The sequence below is a fragment of the Callithrix jacchus genome, chromosome 9 (assembly GCF_049354715.1).
Source record: "Callithrix jacchus isolate 240 chromosome 9, calJac240_pri, whole genome shotgun sequence".
NCBI lineage: Eukaryota > Metazoa > Chordata > Mammalia > Primates > Cebidae > Callithrix > Callithrix jacchus.
Window position 1 is genome coordinate 123,417,734 of NC_133510.1, and position 25,758 is coordinate 123,443,491.

The 25,758-nt window shown below is 46.9% G+C and overlaps 1 protein-coding gene and 1 non-coding gene across 8 annotated transcripts; one reads left to right on the top strand and one right to left on the bottom strand.

Annotated features, from left to right (window-relative positions):
- Nucleotides 1-978: 978 nt before the first annotated feature.
- Nucleotides 979-25,625, top strand: SIRT4 (sirtuin 4). 7 transcript variants are annotated; one of them, XR_013522156.1, is made up of 6 exons: nt 979-1,036; nt 2,890-3,387; nt 7,029-7,145; nt 10,368-10,662; nt 11,410-11,622; nt 24,363-25,625. XR_013522156.1 is itself a non-coding variant. In XM_054238972.2 (5 exons), the coding sequence occupies exons 2-5, from the start codon at nt 2,891-2,893 to the stop codon at nt 11,560-11,562; spliced, it is 1,062 nt and encodes a 353-aa protein (XP_054094947.2). In that variant the 5' UTR covers nt 979-1,036; nt 2,890; the 3' UTR covers nt 11,563-11,749. The 7 variants fall into 7 exon arrangements, 3 of the variants coding, with proteins under 3 accessions (XP_054094947.2, XP_002807194.4, XP_054094948.2); XR_008474015.2 differs by having other exon boundaries at nt 24,487-25,625; XR_013522158.1 differs by lacking the exon at nt 7,029-7,145.
- Nucleotides 11,757-11,863, bottom strand: LOC118144613 (U6 spliceosomal RNA). The gene has a single exon (XR_004729378.2). It is a non-coding gene; the product is annotated as a U6 spliceosomal RNA (small nuclear RNA).
- Nucleotides 25,626-25,758: the final 133 nt, after the last annotated feature.

Sequence of the window (25,758 nt, forward strand, 5' to 3'; positions counted from 1 at the left end):
TTCATATTAACCGCAAAAACATCACTTTTTCAGATATTTATGAACGTATTTCTTCACAAGTTTAAGGTATTTTGCCAAAAGCAGAGGACCTGATTCTGTCGCTGTGAATGAAAAGGATCATGAACACTGACATTTAGAATGAGTCAAATCTAGGCCGGTCACAGTGGCTCAGGCTTGTTATCCCAGCTCTTTGGGAGGCGGAGGCCAGTGGATCACTTGAGTAATGAAGACTTTGGGACCAGCGTGGCTAACATGGTGAAACTCTGTCTACTAAAAACACAAAAACCTAAAAAAAAAAAAAGTCAAATCTAGATCCATGATTAATGATGTGCTTATTTCTCATTGCATGTCTGTACCAAAACGTCTCATGTAGGTAAAGCATAGATAGGCACAGAAAAAGAAAAAAAGACAAAAAATAAAAAAGACGGCCGGGCGTGGTGGCTCACGCCTGTAATCCCAGTACTTTCGGAGCGCCAGGCGGGCAGATCACTTGAGGTCAGGAGTTCAAGACCAGCCCGGGGAATATGGCAAAATCCCCGTCTCTACTAAAAATACAAAAAAAAAAAAAAAAAATTTACCGGGCGTGGTGGCGGGCACCTGTAATCCCAGCTACTCTGGAAGCTGAAACAGGAGAATCGCTTGAAGCCGGGACGGGGGAGGGTGCAGTGAGCCGAGAACGCGCCACTGCACTCCAGCCTGGGCGACAAGAGCAAAACTCCGTCTCAAAAAAGAAAAAAAAGAGAGAAAAGAAAAAAAGTCATATGTACATTATAAATACATACATCTACCATGTGCCTACAAAAATTGAAAACAAAACAAAACAATCCACGATTATAAGCTTTTATATTAAGGGAGAACCTCTGACCAGAAAGAGCCGACAGGAGGCGATCCTGGACGTAAATTGCGAGACGCGGAGGATTGTGGGACTTGTAGTTTTTCTAACATCACTTAAGCTTTCTGGACTACATGTCCCAAAATGCAAGTGCAATCAGACAATCCCACCGTGGGTTGTGAAGTGGTCCTGGAACCGTGAGAGGTAAGTGTGTTCTGTGAGGGCTGCGGGTTTCTGAAGTTATGGATTTCTTGTGAGGGATTCTGTTTCTCCTCTTTGCCCTTGGGGGGACCTGGAAGAGAGCAGCTGTTCCACTGAAGGACGTTTTCAGCGGGGTTTTCCTGGCCCTTTGGTCTCAGGAAACCGGACTGTGCGTTTGTTTAGCTGTTCACGTGCTGCTGTGGAATGTCAAGGAGAAAGCGGGGTCCTGATCTCAAATCTGGAAAACCAAGCATAAAATAATGTTTACATACGGGGTGCATGTCACTAGAGGATTTGTGCATTTTATCAAATAATATGTCAAAGTCTTTTTTTTTTTTTTAGACGGAGTCTCGTTTCTTTTCCCAGGCTGTAGTGCAATGGCGCGATCTCGGCTCACTCACTGCAACCTCCGCCTCCCGGGTTCAAGCAATTATCTTGCCTCAGCCTCCCCAGTAGCTGGGATTACAGGCACGTGCCACCACGTCTGGCTAATTTTTTTTTTTTTTTTTTTTTTGTATTTTTAGTAGAGATGGGGTCTCACCATGTTGGCCACGGTGGTCTCGAGCTCCTGACCTCAAGTGATCCACTTGCCTTGGCCTCCCAAAGTGCTAGGATTACATGCGTGAGCCACCGCGCCCAGCCCTCTTTTTACAGCTAGAAAAGCTGACTGGCAAGGGATCTTGTCTCTCTGCTGTGTCCAAGTAGCAGAGTTTGCAGGGGAGGGTAAATTAAAATGATAAGGGGGAAGTGAAAAAATAAAAGGAAGCCAGGCACGGTGGCTCACGCCTATAATCCCAGCACTTTGGGAGGCTGGGGCGGGCAGATCACCTGAGTTCAGGAGTTTGAGACCAGCCTGACCAACATGGAGAAGCCCTGTCTCTACTAAAAATACAAAATCAGCAGGGCATGGTGGCACATTCCTGTAATCCCAGCTACTTGGGAGGCTGAGGCAGGAGAATTGCTTGAACCCGGGAGACAGAGGTTGAAGTGAGCCGAGATCGAACCATTGCATTCCAGCCTGGGCAACAAGAGCAAAACATCGTCTCAAAAAAATAAAAATAAAATAAAATAAAAAAGAAAAAATGAAAGGAGTGAGCGTGTGCTTAATTACATGAACAAAATCAAAACTCTGAAAGGTATAAAAGGCCGTTGGATTGCAAACCCCAGCTGGCAGTGCTTGAAAGGCTCCATTGGGTTATTGGTGCCAGCGAGTCCTCCTTTGGACACTGAAAAGGACTTCATCAAAATCTGACCTACTAGGGTCAGGCTCCAAGACTCCAGCCCTTTGGGATGCTGAGGCAGGTAGATCACTAGAGCTCAGAAGTTCGAGACCAGCCTGGCCAACATGGTGGAACCCCATCTCTACTAAAAGTACAAAAATTAGCCAGGTATGGTGGCACTTGCCTATAGTCCCAGCTTGGGAGGCTGAGGCAGGAGAATCACTTGAACCTGGGACGTGGAGGGTACAGACTCTGTCTCAAAAACAAAAACAAACAAACAAAAAAGCCATGACCTGGTGCAGTGGCTTATGCCTATAATCCTAGCACTTTGGAAGACCAAGTCAGGCAGATCACCTGATGTCAGGATATCAAGACCAGCCTGGCCAACATGGTGAAAGTCCGTCTCTACTAAAATACAGAAAAATTAGCTAGGTGTGGTGGTGCACACCCGTAATCCCACTCTTTGGGAGGCTGATGCAAGATAATTGCTTGAACCCAGGAGATGGAGTTTGCAGTGAGCTGTGATTGCACCACTGCACTCCAGCCTGGGAGACAGAGGGAGATGCTATCTCAAAAAAAAAAAAAGAGAGAGGGAAAAAAACACCCCAGTTTCTCACGAGGTTTCTTTTTCTTTAGAATGAAGATGAGCTTTGGGTTGACTTTCAGGTCAGCAAAAGGCCGTGGGATTGCAAACCCCAGCCGGCAGTGCTCAAAAGGTTCCACTGAGTTATTTGTGCCAGCAAGTCCTCCTTTGGACCCTGAGAAGGTCAAAGAGTTACAGCGCTTCATCACCCTTTCCAAGAGACTCCTCGTGATGACTGGGGCAGGAATCTCCACCGAATCAGGAATACCAGACTACAGGTCAGAAAACGTGGGGCTTTATGCCCGCACTGACCGCAGGCCCATCCAACATAGCGATTTTGTCCGGAGTGCCCCAATCCGCCAGCGGTACTGGGCAAGAAGCTTCGTGGGCTGGCCTCGATTCTCCTCCCACCAGCCTAACCCTGCACACTGGGCTTTGAGCACCTGGGAGAAACTCGGAAAGCTGTACTGGTTGGTGACCCAAAATGTGGATGCTCTGCACACCAAGGCGGGGAGTCGGCGCTTAACAGAGCTCCACGGATGCATGCACAGGTGCAGGAGGTGTAGACAGTTTGAACGCAAACACTTGTGTTGTTTTGGGAGAGTAGGGACCTTGGCTGACTTGATCACCACAGTCTTAGACCTTGAGACAGTTGAGAGGGAGGACCCTCCAACTGTCTAGGACATGCTGAGGATTGTCTCATTGAAACTCAAGGGCTGGAGCTGGGTGCCTTGGCTCACGGCCTGTAATCCCAGCACTTTGGGAGGCTGAGGTGGGCAGATCACTTGAGCTCAGGAGTTCTAGACCAGCTTCAGCCAACATGGTGAAACCCCGTCGTCACTACTAAAAATATAAAAATTAGCCGGGTGTGGTGGCACATGCCTGTAATCCCAGCTACTTGGGAGGTTGAGGCAGGAAAATCCCTTGAACCTGGGAGGCAGAAGTTGCAGTGAGCCAAGATCACACCACTGCACTCCAGTATGGGCAACAGAGAAGACTCCATCTCAAAAAAAAAAAAGGAAAGGAAAGGAAAAAAGAAGTTGAGAGCTGTGCACAATGTCTCATGCCTGTAATCCTAGCTGAGGCAGGTAGATTGCTTGAGGCTAAGAGTTCAGGACCAACCTGGCCAACATAGTGAGATCCCATCTTTTTTTCTTTTTCTTGGCAGGCTTAAAACAGAGATCCTGTCTCTATAGAAATAAAGTAAATAAAATAATGGGTTTTTTTTTTTTTGAGACAGAATCTCCCTCTGTCACCTAAACTAGAGTGCACTGGTGCAATCTCAGCTCACTGCAACCTCTGCCTCCTGGATTCAAGCAGTTCTCCTGCCTCAGCCTCCCAATTAGCTGGGACTATAGCCACCACACCCAGCTAACTTTTGTATTTTTAGTAGAGATGGGGTTTTACCATATTGGCCAGGCTGGTCTCAAACTCCTGACTTTGTGATCCACCTGCCTTGGCTTCCCAAAGTGCTGGGATTTCAGCTGTGAGCCATCGTGCCCAGCCTTTTTTTAAAAAGAAAGTTGAGCTGGGTGCGGTGGCTCACGCCTGTAATCCCAGCACTTTGGGAGGCCGAGGTGGGTGGATCACGAGGTCAAGAGATCGAGACCATCCTGGTCAACATGGTGAAACCCCGTCTCTACTAAAAATACAAAAAATTAGCTGGGCATGGTGGCGCATGCCTGTAATCCCAGGTTCTCAGGAGGCTGAGGCAGATGAATTGCCTGAACCCAGGAGGCGGAGGTTGCGGTGAGCCGAGATCACGCCATTGCACTCCAGCCTGGGTAGCAAGAACGAAACTCCGTCTCAAAAAAAAAAAAGAAAGTTGAGGCCAGTTGTGGATTACAGCTGCTGTAATCCCAGCACTTTGGGAGACCAAGGCCGGCAGATTACCTGAGGTCAGGAGTTCAAGTTTCATGGCAAAACCCCGTTTGTACTAAAAATACAAAAATTGGCTGGGTGTGGTGGCACACACCTCTAATCCCAGCTACTCAGGAGGCTGAGGCAGGAGAAACGCTTGAACCTGGGAGGCAGAGGTTGCAGTGAGCTGAGATCTTGCCCCTGCACTCCAGCTTGGGCGACAGAGTAAGACTGTCTGAAAAAAAAAGAAAGTTGAGCAAGCTAGGGTGATTTTTTTTCTTTTTTCTTTTTTTTTCCTTTGTGTGGTGTGTGTGTGTGTGTGTGTGTCTGTGTGTGACAGAAACCAGAATCTCACTCTGTCACACAGGCTGGAGTGCAGTGGTGTGATTACAGCTCATTACAGCTCAATCTCCTGGGCTCAAGTGATCCTTTCACCCCAGCCTCCTAAGTAGCTGGGACTACAGGCAAACACCAACACACTCAGCTAATTTTTAATTTTATTTTTATTTTTTGTAGAGACACAGTCTTACCATGTTGCCCAGGTTGGTTTTGAACTCCTGGGGTCATGTGATCCTCCTGCCTTGGCATCTGCAAGTGCTGGGATTATAGGTGTGAGCCACTGTGCTTGGCCTTGAAGCTGGGTATTTATTCACCATCTTTCTTCCCTCATTGGGCCAGGATTGCTCTAGTGGAATTAACTCCTTAACATTTTGACTCTGCTCCTCCCAAGGAGGCTTCCATGGGCAGAGAACATCAAGGCAAGAAAGACACAGGAAACTGCATGCGCACCAGGTGCTGTGGTTCATACCTGTCATCCCAGCAACTCAGGAGGCTGAGACAGGAGGATTGCTTGAGGCCAGGAGATCAAGACCAGCCTGCGTAACACAGCCAGACTCAGTCTCTACAAAAACTTTTTTTTTTTTTGAGCTAGAGTCTTGCTGTGTCACCCAGACTGGAGTGCAGTGGCAGGGTCTTGGCTCACCACAACCTCTGCCTCCCAGGTTCAAGCAATTCTCGTGCCTCAGTCTCCCAGGGACTACAGGAGTACACCACCATATTCGGGTAATTTTTTGTATTTTTAGTAGAGACGGAGTATCACTGTGTTGGCCAGTCTGGTCTTGAACTCCTGACCTCATGATCTACCTGCCTCAGCCTCCCAAGGTGCTGGGATTACAGGTGTGAGCCACTGTGCCCAGCCTGGAGACTCTTTCTTTAAGCCCCGGAGAGGCTTCTCTGAGGACTGAAGTCAGTCGGCCAGTAGTGAACTATTTACCGGGTGCCTAGAATGTATGGTGTACATACATTATACTATGAAGTATATTATGACACTATTGTGCTTCTTAGTGGTGTGGAGAGGTCAAAACCAAAGGATAGGCTGAGCGCAGTGGCTCACACCTGTAACCCCAGCATTTTGGGAGGCTGAGGGGGGCGGACAATTTGAGCTCAGGAGTTTGAGACCAGCCTGGCCAATATGGGGAAACCCAATCTCTACTAAAAGTACAAAGATTGGCTGGGCATGGTGGTGCATACCTGTATTTTCAGCTACTCGGGAGGCTGAGGTAGGAGAATCATTTGAGCATGGGTGGCAGAGGTTGCAGTGAGCCGAGATTGCACCACTGCACTCCAGCCTGGGCAACAGAAAAATGTTGTCTCAAAACAAAACAACAAAGTATAAAACACGGCCACTTTATAGGCAAGAACTTTGTAATATTTGGGGGTACATGAAAATAACATAATTGGCCGGGCGGGGTGGCTCATGCCTGTAATCCCAGCACTTTGGGAGGCTGAGGTGGGTGGATCACCTGAGGTCAAGGGTTCAAGACCAGCCTGACCAACATGATGAAACCCCGTCTCTACTAAAAATTCAAAATTAGCTGGGCATGGTGGCACATGTCTATAATCCCAGCTACTCAGGAGGCTGAGACAGGAGAATTGTTTGAACCTGGGAGGCGGAGGTTGCAGTGAGCCGAGATCGCACCACTACACTCCAACCTGGGCAACAAGAGCGAAACGCCTTCTCAAAAACAAAACAAACAAAACCCATAACTAATGATAAGTGACCACGCATGATTGCTAAATAGTGTTGTTCTTGATTTATATGCTGTGCATGTTCAAATACACAAATTTAGTAAAGATTGGATAATCAGTTGAGAAAACTTTTTAATTTTTTTTTTTAATAGAGACAGGGTCTTGCTGTGTTGTCTTGTCTGGTCTAACTCCTGAGCTCAAGCCATCCTCCTTCCTCAGTCTTCCAAAGTGTTGGGATTACAGGTGTGAGCCACCACACCTGGCCCAATAAAGCTTTTTATGGAGTTTCGCTTTTGTTGCCCAGGCTGGAGTACAATGGCAGGATCTCGGCTCACTGCAACATCTGCCTCCCGGGTTCAAGGGATTCTCCTGCCTCAGCCTCCCGAGTAGCTGGGATTATAGGCATGTGCCACCACACCAGGTAATTTTGTATTTTTAGTAGAGATGGGGTTTATTCTCCAGGTTGGTCAGGCTGGTCTTGAACTCCTGACCTCAGGTGATCTGCCCGCCTCAACCTCCCAAGGTGCTGGGATTACAGACGTGAGCCACCGCACCCAGCCCCAAGAAAGCTTTTATGGGCATAGGGGGCTTGAAACTGGCTCAGATTTCTCTAGGTAAAAGGGGGAAACGGCTTTCCAGATGAAGGGAAATTGTAGACCCAAGAAGACTCTGGCCTGGCCTCTGTAGAGGTTTGGACCTGGAAATTGTAGAAACCAGATTGTCTGGGAAAGTTAGACCCAAATCATGGTTGCATTTGAAAATCAGAGTGTGCAGTTGGGTCTGTTGTGAGACACCAAGGGGGTTTATTAGTGGTTTCGGAGCAAGAAAGCAACAGGATGAAAATAGCATTTGAGGAAGGCTAGACAGGATTGAAAAGAGCACGTCAGGGAGGTCAGCCTGAAGGGCCTAGACTAAGAGTATCTAGGGAATTTGAGTTAATGATGCTTATGGGTTTATTAAAATAATTTTTTCATGATAAAAATCTCTTTTTTTAGTAATGAAAATTTCAAACATTCACAAAAGAGAATACCATCATATACCATCGCCCAGATTCCAAGGTTTTATCAAGATTTTGTCATGTCTACTTTATCCATGCTCTCCCTGTCTCTTCTTAAGCATTTGAAAACAAATCCAGGATTTCTTGATATTTCACAGGGGTCTTTTTTTTTTTTTTGAGATGGAGTCTCACTCCCGTCAGGCAGGCTGGAGTGCAGTGGCAAGATCTCAGCTCACTGCAAATTCCACCTCCCAGGTTCAAGCAATTCCCCTCCTGAGTAGCTGGGATTACAGGTGTGCACCACCACACCTGGCTAATTTTTGTATTTTTAGTAGAGATGGCATTTTGCCGTGTTGGCTAGGCTAGTCTCGAACTTCTAATCTCAGGTAATCCACCAGCCTTGACCTCCCAAAGTGCTAGGCTTACAGGTGTGAGAAACCATGCCCGGCCTTTTTTTTTTTTTTTTTTTTTTGAGACAGAGTCTCACTCTGTCACCCAGGCTGGAGTGCAGTTGTGTGATCCTGGCTCATTGCAACCTCCATCTCCCAGGTTCAAGCAATTCTACTGCCTCAGCTTCCTGAGTGTCTGGGATTACAGGCACCTGCCATCATGCCTGGATCATTTTTGCATTTTTAGTAGAGATGGGGTTTCACCATGTTGGTCAGGTTGGTCTCAAACTCCTGACTTCAGGTGTTCTGCCTGCCTCCTTGGCCTCCCAAAGTGCTGGGATTACAGGTATGAGCCACTGTGCGTGGCCTGCCTTTTTTTTTTTTTAAAGACAGGTTCTGGCTCTGACACCCAGTCTAGAATGCAGTGGTGCCATCATAGCTCCCTGTAACCTAGAACTCCTGGGCTCAAGGAATCCTCTGGCCTCAGCCTCCAGAGCAGCTAGGACTCTAGGCACATGCTACCACGTCCAGCTAGTTAAACAAAACTTTTTGGCTGGGTGTGGTGGCTCATGCCTGAAGTCCCAGCATTTTTGGGTGACCAAGGTGGGCAGTACATGAAGTCAGGAGTTCGAGACCAGCATGGCCAACATGGCGAAACCCCATCTCTACTAAAACTATAAAAATTAGTTGGGCATGGTAGTGGGTGCCTGTAATCCCAGCTGCTCTGGTGGCTGAGGCAGGAGAACTGCTTGAGCCCGGGAGGCAGAGGTTGCAATCAGCCGAGATTGTGTCATTGCACCCCAGCATGGGAGACAGCAAAACCTTGTCTCAAAAAAAAAAAGACAGAGTCTTCCTCCTTTTCCCAAGGAAACGGAGACTGGTCTGGAACTCCTGGGCTCAAGCAATTCTCTCACTTCACTCTCCCAAAGTGCTGGGATTATAAAGTGTGAGCCACCACGCCTGGCCACAGGGGGACTTTTAAAAGAAGAAAATCAACATAATCTGATGGCTGACTAGAACTAAAAGGATGAAAATGAGGCTGGGTGTGGTAGCTCACACCTATAGTCCCAGGACTTTAGGAGGCCAACGCAGGAGGATCTCTTGAGCCCAGGAGTTCAAGGTTGCAGTGAGCTATGATCATGCCACTGCATTCCAGGTATGAGCCACCACACCTGGCCAAGACCCTGTCTCTTAAAAAACAAAGAAACAAACAAAAAACAGTGGCTGGGCATGGTGGCTCACACCTGTAATCCCAGCACTTTGGGAGGCCAAGGCAGGCAGATCACAAGGTCAGGAGTTTGAGAGCAGCCTGGCCAACATAGTGAAACTCCGCCTCTTCTAAAATTATAAAAATTAGCTGGACGTGGTGGTATGCTCCTTTAATCCCAGCTACTTGGGAGGCTGAGGCAGGAGAATCACTTGAACTCAGGAGGTGGAGGTTGCAGTGAGCCAAGATTGTGCCACTGCACTCCAGCCTGGGTGACAGAGCGAGTCTTTGTCTAAAAAAATAAAAATAAAAAAGACACAAACTGCTCCCTATCAGCGGCTCAAGCTCAAGCTCTGGTGATTAGAGAGGTGAGAAGGGAAGCAGGAGACAGTGTCCTGGAAACCAAGGAGGAGAAGTAATTAGAGAGGATGGTAATAGACAGTGGCGAATGCAGCAGATCAACAAGGGAAAGGATAGAGGGAAAAACGAAGGTTTGGGCGCTGAGGAAATCAGCAGGCAAGACATTTGCAGTCATGTCAAGGATATTAGTTGGCTATAGCAGAAGGTTAGGAAGGAGTGTACGGAAAGGAAACAGATGGGCCAGGCACAGTGGCTTATGCCTGTAATCCCAGCATTTTAGGAGGCCAAGGTGGGAGGATCATTTGAGGCCAGGAGTTTGAGACTAGCCTGGGTGACATAGTGAAACACCATCTCTACCAAAAATACAAAACGTAGCTGGGCATGGTGGCACATGTTTATAGTGTAGTCTGAGCTACTCAGGAGGCTGAGGTGGGAGGATAACTTGAGCCTAGGAGGTCGAGGCTGCAGTGAGCTGAGATTATGCCACTGCATTCCAGCCTGGGCAACAGCCAGACCCTGTCTCCAAAAATAAAAAAAAAAATAGAAAGTATGCCTAACGCGGGGTGGGGATTGTGTGTGAGGGAAAGAAGCAGTGCTGGAAGGGCTGGAAATGGCTGGGGATGAAACGTCTCTGGCAGCTGTGTGCCTCCCAAGGGCAGGCTGTTCAGTTGGCGTCTTCCTTGGTTCCAGGGTCCTGTGCTTGGATTGCGGGGAGCAGACTCCCCGGGGGTTGCTGCAGGAGCGCTTCCAAGTCCTAAACCCCACCTGGAGTGCGGAGGCCCATGGCCTGGCTCCTGATGGTGACGCCTTTCTCTCAGAGGAGCAAGTCCAGAACTTTCAGGTCCCATCCTGCGTTCAATGTGGAGGCCGTCTGAAACCAGACGTCGTCTTCTTCGGAGACACAGTGAACCCTGACAAAGTTGATTTTGTGCACAAGCGTGTAAAAGAAGCTGACTCCCTCTTGGTGGTGGGATCATCCTTGCAGGTATCTGAGTTGGCTAGAGTGGTAACTTCCCCTTGTGCAGAATTGGAAGTCCTGGAGAGACCCCCCCCGTTTGGTTTAACTTTTTTCTTTTTTCTTTATTTTGAGAGGGAGTCTCTCTCTCGCTCTGTCACCCAGGCTGGAGGGCAGTGGCGCAATCTCTGCTCACTGCAACCTCCACCTCCCAGGTTCAAGCAGTTCTCCAGCCTCAGCCTCCTGAGTAGCTGGGTCTATAGGCGCGTGCCACCATGCCCAGCTAATTTTTTGTATTTTTAGTAGAGATGGGGTTTCACCATGTTAGCCAGGATGGTGTCAATCTCCTGACCTCATGATCTGCCTGCCTCAGCCTCCCAAAGTGTTGGGATTATGGGCGTGAGCCACTGAGCCTGGCTTTTTTTTTTTTTTTTTGAGACAGAGTCTTGCTCTGTCACCCAGGCTGGAATGCAATGGTGCCATCTCAGCTCACTGCAACCTCCGCCTCCCAGGTTCAAGCAATTCTCTTGCCTCAGCCTCCCAAGTAGCTGGGATTACAGGTGCCTAGCACCACGCCAGGCTAATTTTTGTATTTTTGGTAGAGACAGGGTTTCACCATCATGGCCAGGCTGGTCTCAAACTCTTGACCTCATGATCTGCCTGCCTCGGCTTCCCAAACTGCTGGGGATTACAGGCGTGAGCCACCATGCCTGGCTGGTTTAACTTTTTCTAGATCTGGAGAACCTATACATTCTTACGTGTGTCTTTCCCATGCAGGTGTACTCTGGTTACAGGTTTATCCTCACTGCCCAGGAGAAGAAGCTGCCAATTGCAATACTGAACATTGGGCCCACACGGTCAGATGACTTGGCATGTCTGAAACTGAATTCTCGTTGTGGAGAGTTGCTGCCTTTGATAGACCCACGCTGACTACAGCCTGATGTTCCAGAACGTGGAACAGGGACTTGGACTTGAATCTTGCTGCGAAAGGTAAATGCCTTCTCAGATAGTGGATTCCAGTTCCCATTCGACAGAGCAGGGTGCGCTGACAAAACATAGAAGGTTCTAGGTATCTTAATGTGTGACTGTTCTTAATTAAAACTCATTTTTAAATACATTTTTGGCTTTCTATGAAATGATTCATGAATTTGTGTGTCATCCTTGCACAGGGGTCATGCTAATCTTCTCCATACTGTTCTAATTTAAGTATATGTGCTGCTGAAGGGATCACTAAAATTATTATTTTTGAGACAGGGTCTGGCTCTGTCACCCAGGCTGAAGTACAATGGCCTGACCTTGGCTCACTGCAACTTCTGCCTCCCAGGTTCAAGCCATCCTTCTACCTCTGTCTCCAAAGTAGCTGGAACTATAGGTGTGCACCACCATGCCCAGCTGATTTTTTTGTATTTTTTGTAGAGACAGGTCTCACTTTGTCACCTAGGCTGGTCTTGAACTCCTGAGCTCAAGCCGTCTGCCAGCCTTAGCCTCCCAAAGTGCTGAGATTACAGGCAGGAGCTACCATGCCCAGCCAAAACTATTTTTTTTTTTTTAGACAGAGTCTTGCTCCGTTTCCCAAGGCTAGAGTGCAGTGGCAACATCTCAGCTCACTGCAACCTCTGCTTCCCGGGTTCAAGTGATTCTTCTGCCTCAGTTTCCCGAGTAGATGGGACTACAGGCACATGCCACTATGCCTGGATAATTTTTGTGTTTTTAGTAGAGGTGGGGTTTCACCATATTGGCCAGGCTGGTCTTGATCTCCTGATCTTGTGATCCACCTGCCTCGGCCTCCCAAAGTGCTGGGATTACAGGTGTGAGCCACCGTGCCCGGCTGATAAAATACTTGTATGTAATATTCAGCCCATATTCAAATGTCCCAGTAGTCCCAATAATATCCTTGGTAAATTTGTTCATGATTCAGGATCTAATCCTGGTTCAGATACTATATTTAGTTCCCATGTCTCTTTAGCTGCTCCTAATCGAGGACAGTTCCTCAGACTTCGTCTTTCAGGGCATTCTGAAGAATCGAGGTGAACTGTTTCGCAGATTGTGTTTCTATTTGTCTGTTTTCCTATTATTACGTTTGGGATAAACATTTTTAGCAGAAATATAACATAGAGGTTGGGCATGGTGCCTGTAATGCCACCACTTTGGGAGGCTGTGGTGGGCAGATCACTTGAGGCCAGGAGTTTGAGGCCTGACTGGCCAACATAATGAAACCCTGTCTCTACTAAAAATACAAAAATTAGCCGGGGGCAGTGGTGGCACACGCCTGTAATCCCAGCTGAAGTGGGTGGCTGAAGTGAGAGAATTGCTTGATCCTGGGAGGAAGGAGTTGCAGTGAGCCTGGGTTGTGCCACTGCACTCCAGCCTGGGCTACAGAGTGAGACCCTGTCTTGAAAAAAAAAAAAAAATACAAAATAGGTATAAAATAGGTTAAAGTATCAGGAAGTGTGAAAAATGAAGAAAAATAGAGGGAAAATTGTTCTACCTCTCAATTTTAGCACATTTCAAATATATACAAAAATAGAATAGTGTACAGGAAATGTACACTATTCTATTTTTTTTTTTTTTTTTTGAGACGGAGTTTCGCTGTTGTTACCCAGACTGGAGTGCAATGGCGCGATCTCGGCTCACCGCAGCCTCTGCCTCTTGGGTTCAGGCAATTCTCCTTCAGCCTCCTGAAAATAGCTGGGACTACAGGCGTGCGCCACCATGCCCAGCTAATTTTTGTATTTTTAGTAGAGACGGGGTTTCACCATGTTGACCAGGATGGTCTCGATATCTTGACCTCGTGATCCACCTGCCTCGGCCTCCCAAAGTGCTGGGATTATAGGCGTGAGCCACCACGCCCGGCCCACTATTCTATTTTTGTATCTGTTTTTGTATATGTAAATATCCCTGTGTCCCCATCACCAGGCTTTAGTAATAGCACATGGACAACTGTCTCATCTCTATCCCCCTACTTCTCACACCCCTGCCACTAGATTTTTTTTTTTTTTTTTTTTTTTTGAGATGGAATTTCGCTGTTGTTACCCAGACTGGAGTCCAATGGCACGATCTCGGCTCACCGCAACCTCTGCCTCCTGGGTTCAAGCAATTCTCCTGCCTCAGCCTCCCAAGTAGCTGGGACTACAGGCATGCACCACCATGCCCAGCTAATTTTTGTATTTTTAGTAGAGGCGGCGTTTCACCTCGTTGACCAGGATGGTCTCGATCTCTTGACCTTGTGATCCACCCGCCTCGACCTCCCAAAGTGCTGGGATTATAGGCGTGAGCCACCGCGCCTGGCTGCCACTAGATTATTTTAAAGCAAATACTAAACATTATTTTATTCCATTTATAGATACTTTAATATGTCTCTCTTTTTAATTACAATATTATAATCACATTTAAAAAATTAAAAATATCACTGCCAAAAATCATTGTTGAAAAAAAGTAAAAATAATTCCATACCATCATCAAATATCCCCTCAGTTTACCCTGAATTATCTCATTATCTCTTTTTTCTTTTTCTTTCTTTTTTTTTTTTTTTTTGAGATGGAGTTTTGCTCCATCTCAAACCACGATACCTGGCTAGTTTTGTATTTTTAGCAGAGATGGGGCTGTACCATGTTGGCTAGGCTGGTCTTGAACTCCTAACTTTAAGTGATCCACCTACCTCGGCCTCCCAAAGTGCTGGGATTACAGGCGCAAGCCACCGTGCCCAGCCTGGAGCAGTTTTTAGGTTGACAGTGTAATCAAGCAGATGTTACAGAGTTCTCATATGCCCTGCTCCTACACAGCCACACAGGATTTATCCATTCACCTACTGAAGGACATCTTGTTTGCTTCCAAGTTTTGGCAATTATGAATAAAGGTGCTGTAAATATCCATGTTCAGGTTTCTATGGACTCATGGATAAATAGCAAGGAGCCTCCAATTGTTGGATCTTATAGTGAAAGTATGTTTAGTTTTGTAACATACTGTCAAACTGTCTTCCATATGTGGCTGTACCATTTTGCATCCCAACCACCAATGAATGAGAGTTTCTGTCTAACCTTCATTTTTTTTTTTAAGATGGAGTCTCACTTTGTTGCCCAGGCTGGCATGCAATGGCATGGTCTCGGCTCACTGCAACCGCTGCCTCCTGGGTTCAAGCAATTCTCCTGCATCAGCAAGTAGTTGGGACTACAGACAGAGCCCACCACGTCCAGCTAATTTTTGTATCTTTAGTAGACACGGGGTTTCACCATGTTGGCCAGGATGGTCTCAATATCTTGTGATCCACCCACATTGGCCTCCCAGAGTGTGCTGGGATTACAAATGTGAGCCAGTGCGCCCAGCCCTTTTTTTTTTTTTTTTTTTTTTTTGAGACAGTATTGCTCTGTCTTGCTCAGGCTGGAGTGTAGTGGCTGCATCTCAGCTTACTACAGACTCTGCCTCCCAGGTTCAAGCTCTTCTCCTGTCTCAGCCTCCCGAGTAGCTGGGACTACAGGCATGTGCTACCACACTGGCTAATTTTGTATTTTTAGTAGAGACGGGTTTCACCATGTTGGCCAAGCTGGTCTTGAACTCCTGACCTCAGGTGATCCACCCACCTAGGCCTCCCAAAGTGCTGAGATTACAGGCGTGAGCCACCACACTTGGCCTATTTTTTAAAAATTATCTTTTTTTGTTTTTGAGATGGAATCTTGCTGTCACCCAGGCTGGAGTGCAGTGGCGTGCTCTCGGCTCACTGCAACCTCCACCTCCCAGTTCAAGCGATTCTCCTGCTTCAGCCTCCCAAGTAGCTGGGTCTACAGGTGCACACTACCATGCCTGGCTAATTTTTGTGTTTTTAGTTGAGGGTTTCGCCATATTGGTCGGGCTGATCTCAAACTCCTGACCTTGTGATCCACCTGCCTCAGCCTCCCAAAGTGCTGGGATTACAGGCGTGAGCTACCATGCCTGGCCGTTTAAAATCTATCTTAATTGAAGTATACTGTACACACAGAGAAATGCACATATCATAAGTGGACAACTTGATGAAGACATACAGCATCCAGATCAAGGAAAAGAATGTTACTGGCACCACCACGTTTAAAAATATGTGCTTTTTTTGAGATGGAGTCTTGCTCTGTTGCCCAGGCTGGAGTACGGTGACACGATCTTGGCTCACTGCAATCTCTGCCTCAGAGGTACAAGAGATTCTTCTGCCTCAGCCTCCTGAATAGCTGGGATTACCAGCACCTGCCACCATGCCTGGCTAATTTCTTGTATTTTTGGTAGAGATGGCGTTTCACCATGTTAGTCAGGCTAGTCTCAAACTCCCTGACCTCAAGTGATCTGCCCTCCTTGGCCTCCCAAAGTGCTGGGATTACAGCCATGAGCCACCATGCTGGCCTTAAGCCTTTGTTTCCTTATTTGACCCTAAGGTCTGGAGTTCGAGACCAGCCAGGCCAACCTGGTGAAACCCCATCTCTACTGAAAATACAAAAAAATCAGCCAGGCATGGTGGTGGGTGCCTGTAATCCCAGCTGATTGAGAGGCCGAGGCAGGAGAATTGCTTGAACCCAGGAGGAGGCGGAGGTTGCAGTGAGCCGAGATGGTGCCATTGCACTCCAGCCTGGGTGACAGAGCAAAACTCCGTCTCCAAAAAAGAAAGAAAGAAAGAAAAAAAGAAATACAAAAAAATTGTTTAGCCATAGTGGCACAAACCTGTGGTCCTAACTACTTGGGAGGTGATGTGGGAGGATCACTTGAGCTTAGGTGATCCAGGCTGCAATGAGCCATGATTGTGCCACTGGACTGCAGCCTGGGTAACATAGCAAGATCCTGTCTCAAAACAATAAATAAATTTAAAAAGAAAAAGATACTTTTAAGGTTGAAGCGAGAGAATTGCTTGATCCCAGGAGTTCAAGACCAGCCTAGACAACATGGTGAGACCCCATCTCTACAAAAAATAGAAAAAATTAGTTGGCGTGGTGGTGTGTGCCTATAGTTCCAATTACTTGGGAGGCTGATGGAAGGACTGCTTGAGCCCAGGAAGTTGAGGCTGCAGTAAGCCATGGTCTCGCCACTACACTCTAGACTGGACAGCAGAATGAGACCTTGCCTCAAAAAATAAAATAAATATTAAAATAAAATAAAAGATACTGTCTTGGCCTGGTGGCTCATGCCTATACTCTCAGCACTTTGGGAGGTTGAGGCAGGAGGACTGCTTGAGCCCAGGAGTTCAAAACCAACCCTGGCAACATAGGAAGACTCCCGTCTCTACGAAAATAAAAAATTAGCCAGGTGTAGTGGCACATACCCATCCATAGTCCCAGCTACTCAGAAGCCTGAGATGAGAGGATTGCTTAGGCTGCAGTGAGTGGTGGCTGTGCCACTGCACTCCCGCATGGCAGCAGAGCAAGACTGTCTTAAAAACAAAACAAAACCAAAACACTTTTAAACTAGTTTCCTACAACTAGAATAATATATATTTATTGTAGAAAGTTAAGCACTATGTATAAGAGGATAATATAAATTACCCATAATCTCACCACTGAGAGAGCCGAAGCTTAACATTCTGGTATAACTAAATCTGTTTCTCTGAAAATTGAATCAAGCTGTGCTTAGTGTTTTATTACAACCTATTTTCACTTAACAATATATAGTGGTTATCTTTCCATGTCCTAAGTGCTATGGGTTTTTTTTTTTTGAGACGGACTTCCGCTCGTTACCCAGGCTGGCGTGCAATGGCGGGATCTTGGCTCACCGCAACCTCCGCCTCCTGGGTTCAGGCAATTCTCCTGCCTCAGCCTCCTGGGTAGCTGGAATTACAGGCATGCGCTACCATGCCCAGTTAATTTTTTGTATTTTTAGTAGAAACGGGGTTTCACCATGTTGACCAGGATGGTCTCGATCTCTTGACCTCGTGATCCACCCACCTCGGCCTCCCAAAGTGTTGGGATTACAGGCTTGAGCCACCGCGCCCGGCCTGGTATTTTGAATGATAGGCTGATGGTCACAAGCATTTCCTGCATCCCATCCCCAGTTTATCTTGACATTAACGTGTTTATGCAGCATCCCTTTTTTCTCAAACCTAATCGAAGCTCACTGAGTGCAGCAGCCTGTAGAGGGCGACAAACAACTATCTCTCTGCCATCCCATGCCTCGACCCGGCAGCTTTCCCAGACCATGAGTTAAGGTCTATCCTGATGAGAATTGCCCCTGAAGAAAGACTTTTTCAAAGAAGCAGCTGCATTCATTTCCTTTTTATTTCACCTAGCATGAGAAATGACCTAGGACATACGTAGGCCAGAATGGTCTCTGGAGTGCTAACCCAAGGATCTCACTAATTTTGTGGGCAGGGGTGGAAGGAAATGACTAAATTTATAATCCAAATGACTAAGTGTCTTTAACTGAACCATTTTGATATAATTTTTGAAAAAATAAGTAATGAATGATTTTTTTTTTTTTTTTTGAGACAGAGTATTGGCCAGGCTGGAATGCAGTGGTGTGATCTTGGCTCACTGCAACCTCCGCCTCCCAGGTTCAAATGATTCTCCTCCCTCAGCCTCCCAAGTAGCTGGGATTACAGTTGTGCATCACCACACTTGGCTAATTTAAGTATTTTTAGTAGAGACAGGGTTTCACCATGTTGGTCAGTCTAGTTTGGAACTCCTGACCTTGTGATCTGCCTGCCCAGACTTCCCAAAGATCTGGGATTACAGGTGTGAGCCACCACACCTGGCCTCTCTTTCTTTCTTTCCTTTCCTTCCTTCCTTTTGTTTTTTTTAGACAGTCTCACTCTGTCACCCAGGCTGGAGTGCAATGGCATGATACCGGCTCACTGCAACCTCCACCTCCTGGGTTCAAGTAATTCTCCTGTCTCAGACCCCAATTAGCTGGGGCTACAGGCATGAACCACCACGCCAAGCTAATTTTTATATTTTTAATAGAGATGGGGTTTTACCATGTTGGCCAGGCTTGTCTTGAACTCCTGACCTCAAGTGATCTGCCCACCTCAATCTCCCAAAGTGCTGGGATTACAGGCGTGAGCCGCCATGCCCAGAGAGAATGAGGCTTTATAACAGTTTTCTAAGGATTGATTTTTGTTCCATTTCAGCTGTCAGAGTAGACACCTGGCTTGAACCTAGTCTGTAGAAACAGTTCATTCCTAAGTAGGCACTTAAGTTGATTTGTTTCCACAGAGGAAAGAAGCAAGACTTGTTAGATGCCCGAGTTAGCCGAAAAGAATCAGTGTACCAGGCTAAAGCTTTCTGTACAATCTCATCAAAAGTAAGCTGCAGCTTGGGTAACATAGTGAGACCCCATCTCCATAAAAAAATTGAAAATTAGCTGGGCGTGGTGGTATGTGGCTATAGTCCCAGTTACTCGGGAGGCTGAGGTGAAGGATCATTTGCGCCTAGGAGGTCGAGGCTGCAGTGATCCATGATTGCACCACTGCACTCCAGCCTGGGTGACAGAACAAGGCCCTATCTTTTTTTTTTTTTTTTAAGACAGAGTTTCGCTCTTGTTACCCAGGCTGGAGTGCAATGGCACGATCTCGGCTCACTGCAACCTCTGCCTCCTGGGTTCAGGCAGTTCTCCTGCCTCAGCCTCCTGAGTAGCTGGGATTACAGAAACGCGTCACCATGCCCAGCTAACTTTTTGTATTTTTAGTAGAGATGGGGTTTCACCATGTTGACCAGGATGATCTCGATCTCTTGACCTCGTGATCCACCCGCCTTGGCCTCCCAAAGTGCTGGGATTACAGGCGTGAGCCACCGCGCCCGGACAAGACCCTATCTTTAAAAAAAAAAAAAAGTGAGGTGGGTAAAAGAAAGATCCACATTCCTGATAGCCTTTTTTTTTTTTTTTTGAGACAGAGTCTGCTCTGTCGCCCAAGCTGCAGTGCAGTGGCATGATCTCAGCTCACTGCAACCTCTTCCTCTCGGGTTCAAGTGATTCTCCTGCCTCGGCCTCCCGAGTAGCTGGGATTATAGGCATGCACCACCACACCCGGCTAATTTTTGTATTTTTAGTAAAGATGGGGCTTCACCATGTCGGTCAGGCTGGTCCCGAACTCCTGACTTCATGATCTACCCGCCTCGGGCTCCCACAGTGCTGGGATTACAGGCATGAGCCATTGCGCCCAGCCCTGATAGCTTTTTGTCTAAAATTAGGGCAGTCAATACATGTTCATCCTGCACCTGCCCAGGAAGCAAATTTCAGTAAACTAGGATAATCTAAGATTGTGAAAACAGAGAGTTCTTTTTACCTGAACCACTGCAGGTTTGCTCATGTTCATTAATCTGAAGAGGTGTAAGGTTGTAAGTAAATCTCTTTCCAGCTTTTTTGTGGATGGGGATCCTGAATTGCTTTCAACGAGATTTCCTGTTACCCAAAGTTAGTACTAACAATTGTATTACAATCTGGCTTGAATCTCAAGCCACGGTCATCCACAAATCTCATCGACAATTAAAAAAATTATTATTAGTATTATTATTTTTTGAGATGGAGTTTCTTGGGCAACTCTTGTTGCCCACGCTGGAGTGCAATGGCGCGATCTCGGCTCACTGCAACCTCTGCCTCCCAGGTTCAAGCAACTCTCCTGCCTCAGCCTCCTGAGTAGCTGGGCTTATAGGCATTTGCCACCACGCCTGGCTAATTTTTGTATTTTTAGTAGAGACGGGGTTTGGCCATGTTGGCCAGGCTGGTCTCAAACTCCTGACTTCAGCTGATCCACCTACCTTGAAATCCCAAAGTGCTAGGATTACAGGTGTGAGCCACCATGCTGGGACTAAAATTTTTTTGTAGAGTCAGGGTCCCACTCTGTTATTCAGGCTGGTCTTGCACTTCTAGGCTCAAGCAATCCACCTGGCTCGGCCTCCCAAAGTGCTGGGATCACAGGCACTTGCGACAGTGCCCAGCTTCATCGAGCTATCGACAGACACAGTAGTAGTTTTAAGGTACTAAGGAGACAAAGGTACAACTTCTTGTCCTCAAGTGGCTGGAAGAGAATATACTGTTTCCCACCGCCACCCCTCCCACCCCATTCTCTAATAAAAAACGTCAGAGTATCACACAGAATGACAGAATCAGAGAAAATTTAGTCTATCCTACTTTTTTTTCTTTTTCTTTTTTTTGAGATGGAGCGTTTCTCTGTCGCCCAGGCTAGAGTGCAGTGGCGTGATGTTGGCCCACTGCAACCTCCACCTCCCAAGTTCAAGCAATTCTCCTGCCTCAGGCTCCCAAGTTGCTGGGACTGCAGGAGCACACCACCATGCCCAGCTAATTTTTGTATTTTTACTAGAGACGGGGTTTCACCATATTGTTCAGTCTGCTTGAACTTCTGACCTCAAGTGATCCACTTGCCTCAGCCTCCCAAAATGCTGGGATTACAGGCATGAGTCACCGTGCCTAGCCTCATTTCATTTCTTGGGAAACTAAAATCCAGATTTACCTAAGGCCACACTATATGATGTCAGAGCCAGGACGAGAATCCAGGTAGACTTTCCTTCCAGTTTTTTGTTTGTTTGTTTGTTTGTTTTTTTAAGATAGCGTCTTGCTCTGTTACCCAGGCTGGAGTGCAATGGCTTCATCTTGTCTCAATGCAACCCCTGCCTCCCAGGTTCAAGCAATTCTCCTGCTTCAGCCTCCTAAATAGCTGGGATTACAGGCATGCGCCATCATATCCAACTAATTTTTGTATTTTTAGTAGAGATGAAGTTTCACTTATGTTGGTCAGGCTGGTCTTGAACTCCTAACCTCAAGTGTTCTGCCTGCCTTGGCCTCCCAAAAAGTGCTGGGATTGCAGGCATGAGCCACTGTGTGTGGAGTAGTATTTTCCTTTTTTTAGCAATCTAATTTGTCTGCAGATTAGGATCAGATTACAGATTATGGACCACTGCAAAGGTGATCCAGCCTAAAGTTGAAGTAAAAACCAGCAGTACACCTGGCCAAGGAGACCAGGAATGGTTACAATGGAGTGGCCTTGCCCAGGATTTCTGCACTTAGAAAAAAAGAAAACAATGAAGTGCCCAGCGGATAGCAGATTAGGCAGCCAGGGAGGGAAGGCAGGCTCTTTCCGCACCTCAGCACTGGCACGAATGACAAAATCAAGCCTGGAGAGCCTCTGGAATGTTTGCTTTGTTCATATTTCCTCCTGAGATGGAATTCTTTCCACCAAAAAACGCATCCCAAGAGGAACCTGGTATTTCCTGAAGCTGCCTCTCCTCATGTCTGCCTCCATGCTTTAAGTCCCTTGCTTTCTACCATCATGGCAGCTCCCACCCCACTTGTATGTGCCCTTGGTTAGAGTAAGAAAGTAGGCGGTGCTATCAGTTTGCCACTGGCCTGGTTCTGTTGTCCCAACTGCACAAGACCAGCCTTGGGCATGACTTTGGGTCGTGTCCCTACTCAGTTGCTTCAGCAGTTCTGCTCTGCTGTCATGGTTTTAGTAAGTGGAATTCATATAGGCAAACGGGTACATAAGACTGGAAACTTCCTCCCCACTAACTCATATTCTTCCTCTTAGTCCTCTCATAAACGGTATCTTTCTCTCTCACCTCTCAAATACAAGCATTTACTGGCCGGGTATGGTGGCTTATGCCTGTAATCCCAGCCCTTTAGGAGGCTGAGGTGGGCAGATCACCTGAGGTCAAGAGTTTGAGACCAGCCTGGCCAAAATGGCAAAACCCTGTCTCCACCAAAAATACAAAAAATTATCCAGGAGTGGCGGCAGGTGCCTGTAATACCAGTTACTTGGGAGGCTGAGGCAGAATTGCTTGAACCCGGGAGGCGGAGGTTGCGGTGAGCCGAGATCGTGCTATATTGCACTCCAGCCTGGGCAAGAAGAGTAAAAAAGTCTGTCTCAAAAAACTGCCACCACCACCATCAACAACAAAAAAACCCAAGCATTTGTTGAGCACATACCATAACCCAAACACTGTGCAAAGCATTTAACAATACATTAACTCACTTAATGAAAGCACCTCCCAAGAGATGCTTAGGCATACATAAAGGTGAACTTTTGCAAAAGTGAACTACCCTGAAGTTTTTCTGAGTGGATCAGAGGAAGGACCAATAGGAAATCCAACACTCCTAGGTAGTGTGACTGTCTGTCACAGATTGCCCAGTACTGAGGGGGTTTCATAGGATGCAGGCCTTTCAGTGTTAAAGCCAGGATGAGTTGGTCACTCTGACCATCATCCAACTCACCCAACAGAAGCTGCCCAGATATAATAATTAATTCAAAATATATTAATCTTGCTGAGATTCAACACACTGCTTTGAGATATAGATTTTTTACTTAATATTTATGTTGCAAAACAGCTGAATTCCACTTCGTGAAGACAGAAATTAAACTAATCCAAGAGGCTGGATGTGGTGGCTCACGCCTGTAATCCCAGAATTTTGGGAGGCCAATGCTTGCAGATCACCTGAGGTCAGGAGCTGGAGACCAGCCTGGCCAACATGGTGAAACACCGGCTCTACTGAAAATCCAAAAAACAATTAGCTAGGCGTGTACCTGTAATCCCAGCTACTTGGGAGGCTGAGGCAGGAGAATCGCTGGAACCTGGGAGTCGGGAGGCTGCAGTGGGCCGAGATGGTGCCACTGCACTCTAGCCTGGGCAACAGAACAAGACTCCATCTCAAATAAATAAATAAATAATAAATAAAACAAAATAAAAAACTAATCCAATAAAGGAGGTTTTTTTTTTTGGAGACAGTCTCGCTCTGTCACACAGGCTGGAGTTCAATGACATGCTCTCCATTCCCTGCAACCTCCGCCCCACCCAGGTTCAAGTAATTCTCCTGCCTCAGTCTCCCGAGTAGCTAGAATTACAGGCACATGCCACCATACTTGGCTATTTTTTGGATTTTTAGTAGGGATAGGTCTTCACTATGTTGGTCAGACTGGTCTTGAACTCCTGACCTCAAGCAATCCGCCTGTCTTGGCCTATCAAAGTGCTGGGATTACAAGTGTGAGCCACGCCTGGCCTAGGTTTCTCTCTCTTCCCCCCTCAATTTATTAGAAAAGGAATATAGCATGGAATTAAAACTCTTGGGTAGCCAGACAAGGTGGCTCATGCCCGTTACCTCAGCACTTCGGGACGCCGAGGTGAGTGGATCACTTGAGGCCACGAGTTTGACACCAGCCTTGCCAACATGGTAAAACTCTGATTCTACTAAAAATACAAAAATTAGCCAGGCATGGTGGTGCACGTTTGTAGTCCCAGCTACTCAGGAGGCTGAGGCACGAGAATCGCTTGAACCCGGGAGGCAGAGGCTGCAGTGAGCTGAGATTGTGCCATTGCACTCTGGCTGGGGCAATAGAGCAAGATTCCATTTCAAAAATAATAATAATAATAGGCCAGGTGCGGTGGCTCATGCCTGTAATCCCAGCACTTTGGGAGGCCAAGGCAGATGGATCACCCGAGGTCAGGAGTTCAAAACCAGCCAGTCTGACCAACATGGTGAAACCTGATCTCTACTAAAAATACAAAATTAGCCAGGCATGGTGCTAGACGCCTGTAATCCCAGCTACTTGGGAGGCTGAGGCAGGAGAATTGCTTGAACCTGGGAGGCGGAGGTTGCAGTGAGCTGAGATCGAGCCATTGCACTCCAGCCTGGGCAACAAGAGCAAAACTCCATCTCAAATAATAATAATAATAGGTTTAAAAAAATAGGAAAAGATTATAAATCAAGGTTTGCTTAATGTAATAAAGACTTTCTAAAGAAAAATTAAAGTGTGTATCCTTTCCTCTCGTTCCCCTTAGGAAAATAAGATTTATTGAACATTTACTATACAACAAGCACTTGGGAAGCATTTACATAACATAGTTGTACACTTAATTCCCACAACCCTACGATATATATGAGCACTATTACTTCTTTTTGAAGATGAAGACTGAAGCTTGGAGACTTTGTGTAATCTGCCCAAGGTCAGCAAGAACGTGACTAGACCAGGAATGAAGGCCAGTCTGTCAAGTTGTGAGCTCGCTCTTGGACTTTGTGCTGTAGAAACCTGCTGGGGTAACAACAGCTGTACCTGGGGAAGAACAAAGCTCAGGAAACTTCCAAAAGTGACCCAGGCTGGGTTCTGAAAGACAAACATGCCTTCACCAGGTAGGAAAAGGGAGGAGGCAACTCATGCAAAAGCACGGAGGTTAGACCAGCAAATCTCTTCGGGTTTTTTACCCCTTCAACGTTTGGGTGAAAATTTGAGTGTAAATGTGGGGCGCCTCAGGGGCCTGTAGCTCGCCCAACACCCCCTCACCTCTCTGCTTGGGCATCTCTCCTCCCAGCTCCCCTTCGTTCCCTGCACCCCACTTTCCCTACCCGCTAATCCGTCCCTGGGATAAAATCAAAGAAGGCAATGCCCACAGGAAACAGGCATGAGGGAGCTGGGGAACAGGGAAAAGTGACTTCGAGAGTAACATCCACGTGGGTTCGCCCTCTTTTTTCACTCTAACGCTCACTTTGTCCTTCCTCCTGGATTCTGGCTCAGGAGAAGAGCGCCGCCAGGACCCCACGAAGCCGCAGACAGGAGCTGCGGCCGCCACCACCTCTAGCAGACGCAGTCTGGTGCGCTCATTACCAGTCACTGCGCCTGCGCAGACTCGCGTTTCTTTTGCGCGCGAGAAGGGCGGAGCTTGAGAGGGGTGGACCGGGCAGTAGACCAGGGGGCTGGGCCACTAGTCACCAATAGAAAAGAGAGATCGAGAGCCACGTGCCCATAAGATAACCAATTACAATCAAATCCTCTGGCCAGGGATGGGGGGCGGTGGACTAGAGTTTGACTGGGTTGGGCACGTAGCATCACGTGACATGAAAAGGTAAATACAGCCACGTGGCTTTTTCTTCTTGGCTTTGGCGAACCATTACGTCACACTCTACCTTCCCCGAACAATTATTTAATGAACATATGTGATGCACTAGACACTGAAGATACCGTGGTTGCTAGAATTTGTAATCTCTCTGTCAAATTACTCTGTCCAGCTTATTTCCTTGTTTCTTCATTCAAATCATCCTAGCCCTTCAACTGATTTCTCGTGTAGTACTTTCATACAAATGCTCATTTAAAGATTGTTAAGAGAATTTATTCTGTCTCTCACAAGCCTTGATAATGAAAAAGAGGTTATTTTGTTGGTGGTTTTTTGTTTGCTTTATTAT

What these genes read in the sequence shown, in the direction of transcription:
- SIRT4 (XM_054238972.2), top strand. Translation starts at nt 2,891, where the DNA reads ATGAAGATGAGCTTTGGGTTGACTTTCAGGTCAGCAAAAGGCCGTGGG. An exon ending in CTCCACGGATGCATGCACAG is followed by an intron (nt 3,388 to 7,028) that starts GTGCAGGAGGTG and finishes TTTGTTGCCCAG; the next exon opens with GCTGGAGTACAATGGCAGGA. An exon ending in GGCATGTGCCACCACACCAG is followed by an intron (nt 7,146 to 10,367) that starts GTAATTTTGTAT and finishes CCTTGGTTCCAG; the next exon opens with GGTCCTGTGCTTGGATTGCG.